This window comes from Musca vetustissima, unplaced genomic scaffold (assembly GCF_032173495.1).
Source record: "Musca vetustissima isolate MV318-11 ecotype Yass unplaced genomic scaffold, APGP_CSIRO_Mvet_v1 utg27537, whole genome shotgun sequence".
In the NCBI taxonomy this organism is placed as follows: Eukaryota; Metazoa; Arthropoda; class Insecta; order Diptera; family Muscidae; genus Musca; species Musca vetustissima.
The window spans coordinates 129,475-138,293 of NW_026882770.1; the positions used below are offsets into that span (position 1 = coordinate 129,475).

Here is an 8,819-nt window from a genome sequence, read left to right on the forward strand (position 1 = left end):
ACTAAATCAAAAAAATTTCTACTACAGAAAAAAAAACGCTAATTGCAAATATATATTTGTTTTGTTGTTTGTTTTTATAGTAGGTAGAGTTGGTAGGTAGGTGTAGTTATAATATTGTTTGTGTGTGTATGTGTGTTTGGATTGCAAATGAAATTAAACATTATTCCATTAATTTAAAAAAATAAAAATAATTATTTATATATTAGAGAAGACAACTTAATTTTCTTTTAGGGTTTTTTTCTTTACTTCTTCTTTTTTTAATTTATTTTACAAAACAAAATAAGAAACTTCAATGATTTATTTTATTTATTTTACTGAAATTATGAATTATGTGTCGTCTGTGTGTGTGTTTTTTATGTGAATAGAGGAGGAGGAGTTATGAGAGAAGTAGTTAAATGGTGGCTATGGTTTCTTCTTGTTGTTGTTGGAGAGCACTATTTTTTTATTACAGGGGTATTTTTTCATGTATAATTTTTTTCTTTTATTATTTTTTTGTAATTTTTTTCTTCTTCTTGTTTTAATTTTTAAATATATCTTTAAATTAGTTGTTTCTGGTTCCTCTTCTTTTAGTGGTTGTTGTTTGTTTTTTAATATATTTATATTATAATGTATATTTAATATTTATAAGTTTTTTGTGTTTTCTGTTTTTTTTCTTGTTTATATTTATATATAGATGTATGTATAAGAATTATATTATTATTATAAAGTTGTTTAAAGATGATGGCACAAAAGTTCAAATTTTTTGTATTTTCTCGCCAACGACTACCGGATTATTGCGTCTGATCTCTTGGGCTCCGTGTTCCCGATAATCAAATGTGCAATTGTGCTTATCGCTGTATCGATGGACAGCACAGTAAAGACCACCGCATCGGCAAAGGAAACCTAAGGAATAAAAGATAAATACAATATTAGAGAAATTTTCTTTAAAATAAAAATTATAGAAAACAAAAAAATAGGGAAATTGAAATCCAACAACAAAATAGAGGAAAATGAAGTTTCAATTTTTTTTAATTAAAAAACCTTATAAATGAAAAATAAGTCTTTAAATTTCAAGACTCAAATTACGTAGAATAGGTCTGGACCCTAATTAGGGACTGTGTCAAAACATGGACCATCGAGATGCAAATTGTCTATCAAATGGATTCGACCATCCAAATGCCAAATTATAAGCTCTTCGTTTGGAAAATGTGGTTGGGATCTTTAAAATCAGTCGAGACCCTCGTTTAGGGGTTATCTAATATATATGGGAGCTATATATATATCAGAACCCATTTTCACGAAACATAAATCACGTCATTACAGGCTCAATAAGGTATGATATTCCAAATTTCGTCTTAATGGAACAAACATCGGGTGTTTAGTGCACCATTTACATGAAATCGGACGAATTTTTTTATATGGGAGGTATATCAAAACCAGAATCTATTTTTACGAAACTTAGCACATATCATTCTCGACTCAATTCAGTACGCTATGCAAAATTTCGTGCAAATCGAACGAAATATAGGGACTTTGATGCACCATTTACATGAAATCGGACGGAAATATATATGGGAGCTATATTTAAATCTGAACCGATATTCAATTTCAATAGGGCTTGGTCCAAATAAACGAGGTATACAAAATTTCATGCAAATCGGATCACAAATGCGACCTGCACATTGTTTACAATTTAACATGGACATGCAGACGGACGGAAGGACTTGTATAAATCGACTCAGAAAGTGATTCTATTCATATTCTCAAAAGAATGAATGAATCTATCTTTTAAAGCAACAAACTCAAACCCATCATAGTGCAGATTACAATCGATCACACGTATGTGGACGTGTTCATCTCCTTGGATGAGAATCGGTGCACATCTAAAACTCCTGTCTGGGACTGCACATCGAGTGTTGCAGTCAGAGTGTCTACTCATCGTACCAAAGGTCCATTTTCTTGGTCCCTAATCCATAGCCTTATGGATATGTTTCCTGCTTAGCCTCACAATACAGTAGAGATCTTCATGATTTAGAGGCAGGGGTCCAAGGCATACAATTGAACATCTAGATCGATCAATAGCCAGATCTGAATATAACAGAGGATCATTTTCTTGAGGTGGCAATGATAATACCCGTGTATAGTTGGAAACATCCCTAATCCATATATTTTAAATTAATATATTGTTGTTGTTGAATTTTCTATTTTTCCTCGCTTTGAAAAAATAATACTGGCCAAATACGTACCTGTCAAGCCCACTTTCTTGCGACATTCGGAGCAACGGTTCTTTTTCTTTTTAGAATCTTTGTCATCTTCCTTGTCTTTATCTTCTTCGGCTGGTTCGGTGGAAGTTGATGGACCGGCGGATGCGGCTGTTTCGCTGCTAGTTTTGGCTGTGTTTTCTTCATTTATTTTCTGAAAAATAGAAAAGAACAAAAATTAATTAATAAAATAATTACAGTCACATAAAAATATTAAAACAAATAAGGTGAAAAAATCAGAAGTGTAGTTTTTATTAAAAAAATAATTTTCCAAATACAATTTTTAAAAATTTACCCTTAAATTGAACTTGTTAATTTTGATTTCATGGAAATTGTCTGTAGGATTGCAAAGGATGGCGTTTAATCTTTCGCGTCTCTTCTCCTAGTATTATAATTATCTATCCTCTTTTCTTTTACAGAAACGAAATTTTCGTTTTATACACAGTTCTGAACTTCTGGAAGGCTACAATCTATTTTCATTTCTTTTACAGAACCATTGAAAAAAACAGAAGTCGGCAGACTTAAAAAAAAAACAATATCTTTTTTAGTAGCATTAATTAATTGTAACATTTTGTCATTCAATTTTTGTTAGTGCCTTTGAATGAATCACCACAATCACCTAAGGGGCGACAAAGCAATTAAATATGAAAAATTTAAATGAAAAGAATTATGACAATTAATATCCCTACCCTGATCGGTATTGGTGGTGATGGTTCTTCTCTATTTTCACCATTAGAATCCATTATATGAATTACACAAACTGTGTGTCAAAAGAAAGAAAAAAAGAACAAGAATTTCAATTTCATTCATCATCAGAGCAAACAAAGGCAAAGAAGAACCACTACTTGTACAACATGACCGAATGTGATTGTAGGTATTATTATTTTGAGGGACAAGAACAAAAATCACAAGTCACGAGTTTTTTTTTACAAAAGCACCAAATGAACGGGACGACGACATGCGATTTGAGGTTTTTGTGTGCCAAGAGAAGAATGAAAGAAAAAAATGTACATATTTTTTAATGTAAATTAAATTGGCAATGACGACCAGAACGAAAAGAAGCTGTGATGAAAGAGGTACATAAAAACGCACAATTGTCAAAAAACTGAAATAAAAAATCAAAGATCATCAAATGAAACAAAAGTTAATTTTTTTGATTTGTTCAATCAATTAATATATTTGGTGTTTGGCAACGATATAAAATATGACGAAGACTCAAAGGAATCGGAAAAAATAGCCATTGCCAAAAGGTAAGACTGGAGATTTTTCTGTGTAAAAATAGAGGAATTTTATATATTTTATATCTTTCGATTTGTACGACATTTGGTATAGCGTACTGAATTCAAGTCTAGAATGATGTGTGCCATGTTTCGTGAAAATCGGTTCAGATTTTGATATAGCTTCCATATATAATTTCGTCCGATTTAATGTAAATGGTGCACCAACGTTCCTATATATCTTTCGATTTGCACGAAATTTTGCATAGCGTACTGAAATGCATCTGGAGTGATGTGTGCCATGTTTCGTGAAAATCGGTTCAGATTTAGATATAGCTTCCATATATAATTTCGTCCGATTTAAGGCAAATGGTGCACCAAAGTCCCTATATACATTTCGATATATAGAAATTTGGCGCAGCGTATTGAATTAAGTCAAGAATGATGTGTAGTAAGTTTCGTGAAAATCGGTTCAGATTTAGATATAGCTCCCATATATATTTTCGTCCGATTTAAGGTAAATGGTGCGTAAAAATCCCTAAATATCTTTCCATTTGCACGAAATTTGGCACAGCGTATTGAATTAAGTCTGGAATGGTGTGTGTTAAGTTTCGTGAATATCGGTTCAGACTTAGATATACCTCCCATATATATATATATATATATTCGTCCGATTTAATGTAAATGGTGCACCAAGTCCCTAAATATATTTCGATATGCACGAAATTTTGCATAGCGTACTGAATTAAGTCTAGAAAGATGTGTGTTAAGTTTCGTTTTTTTTTTTTTTTGAACCCTTAAAATACCACAAATTGGGTTATACGAATGATAACCGATTCTTTACAAAACGTCCAAAATATCGAAATTACATTAGAAAGTGGACCAATAGTGGTAAATTTGGATAAGAAAGTTTGCTATACAATATATCGAATTGCAGTCAATTGGGAGGAACAGTATTATGGGACCAACAAATCCTATACAAACATACTTGGAGTAGTAGCAATGTATATGCAAAATTTCGAAATTCTGCTCAAGACATAGACCTATTGGCTGCATACACTAGAAATAGACCGAACTTTTTTCAATAGAAAAATTCTGTAGGAGAAACTTTTGTCCCTAATGGATTAAGAATTTGTTTATGTAGACAAAAAATTCAATACCCTTTTCCTTGACGATGATGGTTGTTCGCTTTCATTTTCATCTATCCCACAACTAGAAATCATCATGCCTTTCCCTTTTGCTGGGTAGGTGGTGGTATCCTCTTTCGAGTTATTACTTGTTTCCTTGGAATCCTTGGCTTTCGTTTTCTTGGCATTTTTCTTTGTCTCATTGTTTGATTTCTTTCTGCCAGCCATGATGGTGTTCACAACAACACTATGTAAATGAACACGGGGTTGGGTTTCAAAAATTGATGTGGAGGATGGTGGTGATGATGATGTTGAAGTTATCAGATTATTTGCATTAACCACCTGTTGCCGATCATAGACATTTAAATTGGTTGTAAATTCTTGTAATAAATGCTGAGGCACGTTTATGGGTTTTATGGCGTTGCTTTCCAAATCAATCGATTTCTTGGGCTTAGAAGGAATAGGAATTTTTCGAGAAGATCCAGAAGCAGTGTTTGCAGAAGATGCAATTTCGTTGCAAGTTGTTGTATTATTTGCTTGTTTAGAGAATGATTTCTTAAATTGTTTGTATTTTCTTTTGAAAATTGATATGGATTTTTTGGAAATTTTATGAACACTCGGAGTAGTGGGAAAAGTAATTCCAATATCTTCAGATTCGTTATTTTCTATTTGATTAGCTGTTAAATTATTATCATTAATAACTATATCTTGTTGTGTATTCTTTCTCCCACTTTTCCCACTGACACTAGCCGCCACGGTAATTTTATCCGCTGGCCTCTGACCCTTTGTGGGTGTTGTTAAAATTCTTGCCGCCTTTACTGCCAAGGAGGGATCTAATTTCTTATGTGGATTTAGGAAATATTTGATTTTTAAAGAAGTCCTCTCTTTTCCTGATGAACTTTCTCCGGATGTTTTAAAAGCTTTTTGTAATTTTTCTTTTAATTTTCTTGAAGTTGAAGGTAGTGATTGTTGTAGTTCTTCTTCTTCTTGGTTTAGATTATTTAATATTTGCGAGATATTATTTGTTTGTTGTGGATCATTATTTGCCATCATCAATGAGGGAGGATATTGAATAAGGAAAATAATAGAGATCAAGACCAAACTTGCTTGATATAAAATTGAAGTTCTTCGATTTTGGAATTTTGAAAATTATAGAAAACAAATGACATAGCTGACTTTTAAGTCTAGGCTATATAAGACAAACATTTTCGAGTTTGGTATAGAATACGGATCCTCAAAGGATTAAACGGGTTTTGTAGAGAAAACGGAAATTGTTCTATAAAGAAAATCAGCAAAAAATATTCGCAGTTTAGCTTCGTTAAGAGAATTTTAATTTTAAATGGTTTAATGATTTTTTTCTTAAAAACATTATACACAAATCAACTCCTTTAACGCCTAGAATTTATTTCTATAGAACAAGTAAAAACATCGTTAACAACATATGACCCAAATTTTGTATAGCACCCGCCATTTAGTGGGGACTTTTATATGTAGACTATGTCATTGGAAATTGGTACTAGGAGTCAAATTACATTCACTTCGTAATGCCTACTTAGGTTGGAAAACTGGGTCTAGAGTCTAGACACATCATAAACGTCTATAAAGGAGCTGGACCTTCATTTGAGAGGCTATACTACCCATAGATCGAAAGATTATGTTTTACATTTTTTATTGGAAGATTGAAAATCCATCCCTACGTGAACCGATATAACTAATTTCTGGTAGGAAGATTTATTTGCAATTCTATGAAATCTCAAAATATAAAATTAAAGTAAAATGGGTCTAGACAAATCAAAAACGCCTATAAAGGGGGTTGGACCTTTATATGAGAGGCTATACTACCCAAAGATGGAGAGATTATTTTTGTAATTTTTGATAGGAAGACCCAAGGCGGTTTTAGAAATTTGGGGGAATCGTTGAATGGGGCCTATATTAAAATGTGGACCGATATTGGCACATTTTGGTACAATGATTTTCCAGCCAATGAGAACCCAAAATACCAAATATGAGCCAACTTGGTTGAAAAACATATGGGAAATGTACAAAACATCGAAAATCGAGGGTACTGTTATAAGATGTCTATAACAAAATGTGGACCGATATTTATAATTTTTATTAGGAAGATTTACCACTCAGTGAGAACCCAAAATATAAAATTATAAACAATTTGCTTGAAAAAAGTAGCCCAAACTCTCCTAAATACCGAAATTTGGGAGGTATCGTTATATAGGCGCTATAACAAACCTTGCACCTACATTGATCATTTTTGGAAGAAAGATTTACCCCATAATAAAAAATTAAAATATCAAATACGAGCAAACTCGGTTGAAAAACGTGTCGAAAATCCCATAAATGAAAAAAAAATCGAGGGTACATTGTTCATTTTTGATAGGAAGATTTACTACCCACAGGGAACTCAGTATACAAAATAGAGGCAACAGGAAAAAACGATCGACCGAGAATTTTTTCAAAAAAAAAAAAAAATTAGTCCTCAGCTATCTGGGTCCTCTACAGAAATAAACTCTCTATGGTATATAATTTTCCTGTTCTTTGTGGATTTTTTATCGATGGAAAAAATGGTTCTCTATTGACTCTATTGACCAATTTTATATTTTTTAAGGACTCCAATTTTTTCTATAGGTAGCATTCGAAGCTCGTTTAAGATTTATACTCATAGACACAGAATTTTATCGATACAAAAATTGAATATTTGATAGATAAAATAAGCCCTCCATTTTCAGTGGTGATTTATTTATAGGACAAAAATAAACCCTAATGAACTGCGATTTTTTTAATTTAAAAAACCTATCTTTGATTAAAACATCTATCCACTATCTCTTTTTTAATTTCGTTTCGGCTGCTACTTACCTCCTTAATTTCATTGTGTTGCTGTTGTAAACTCTGTACTGTTGGCTGTGCGGCTGAAGGTATTGTAATGGCTGGACTAAATGTGGGACTTGGTTGTGGGCTTGGAACTGATACGGGTGTGCTGCCAACAGGTGGTTGTTGCTTTTTTCTCAATGAGTCCTAAACAAAAATAAAGAATAGAAATTGATATTAAAAATCGATTAGAAAATTAAATAATTCAAAAGTGTACAGTACCTTGTAACAAACTGAGCACAAACCATCTGTGGCTGGATTGCCATAGAAGCCGCAACCAGAGCGGCACATAGGTTGCATCGGATTTGATTCACGTTCCATTGCTTTGTTTTGGTTTTGTTGTGGTGGTTGGGGATGCTTTTTTATAACGCCGGTATTGGTTGGTTGGTTAATTTAGTTAAATTGCAGTAATTTTATTCGCCCAGCGAAAATCTTATTGCGGCTAAAAGGTAATTTGTTGTTTTGTTGCTAACTGTTGTTGTAAAGGATGTGAACTTTTTGCTTCTTCTTCTTTGTTGTTGTTTTGTAATAAAAATTTTATAAATTTAGTTGCTTTGCTTTAAAAAACACTTGAGGGAGGGGGTGTGTTGGCTTAAGAGATCAAAAAACGTTGTTGTATGATATTGCAAAAAAAAATGTTGTAGTAGTAGTGGAGAATGTGTTCCCAGCTGTTTGTCTTTTTGTTGTAGTTGTTGCTATTCAATCTTTTGGATTGTATTTACTTTGAGGAATTTTGTCGTTTTTCTAGTCCAATTTAATAAAACAAATGAACTAAACGTCGTTTTGTGTGTGTGTGTGTTTTTAGTTTCCCTTTTTTTCAATTCAATCCAAAAAATCAAAAATAATGTGAATATTTTAGTACTGCTGGGGGTTGGTTGTGTTTTGCTTCTTTGTTTTCAATTTCGAAATCTCAATCTCTTTCTCAATTTCCTCCTAACTGTCGTATCAGCTAATTTCCATAAAGTACTGCTCACTTCGATGCTCCAAGGAATGAATGTCACCACTCTTCAAGATAGAAGGGAATAAGATAAAAATGGTAATGCTGCGGCTGATACAGATGTTGACTGTGGTGGTTGTTGTACTTTGCTGATGATCAATCAATCAAACCTGAAATAAAGGAAAATTGAAAAGAAATCATTAATAATTTGTTATGGCATATTAAATGGCTGAATAAAATGCGAAATTTATTAAAAATAGTTTAAAAAATAATAATAATATAAACAAAAAAGGGAAAATAAGAACCGTACAACGAACCTGTATCTGGAAAGCAGAAGGAGATAATTGTTAATAATTGTTTTCTGTAGAAAAAACTTTGTAATAAAAGAAGACCCCCATAAACTGAGAATTTTGTTATA

General features: G+C 32.3%; 1 protein-coding gene across 1 annotated transcript; it reads right to left on the bottom strand.

The window, feature by feature from the left end:
• Positions 1–637: 637 nt before the first annotated feature.
• LOC133329441 (AN1-type zinc finger protein 5) lies at positions 638–7,826 on the bottom strand. Its single transcript, XM_061537914.1, has 4 exons — positions 7,687–7,826; positions 7,453–7,611; positions 2,226–2,394; positions 638–882 (listed from the first exon to the last, which is right to left on the bottom strand). The coding sequence occupies exons 1-4, from the start codon at positions 7,783–7,785 to the stop codon at positions 734–736; spliced, it is 576 nt and encodes a 191-aa protein (XP_061393898.1). The 5' UTR covers positions 7,786–7,826; the 3' UTR covers positions 638–733.
• Positions 7,827–8,819: the final 993 nt, after the last annotated feature.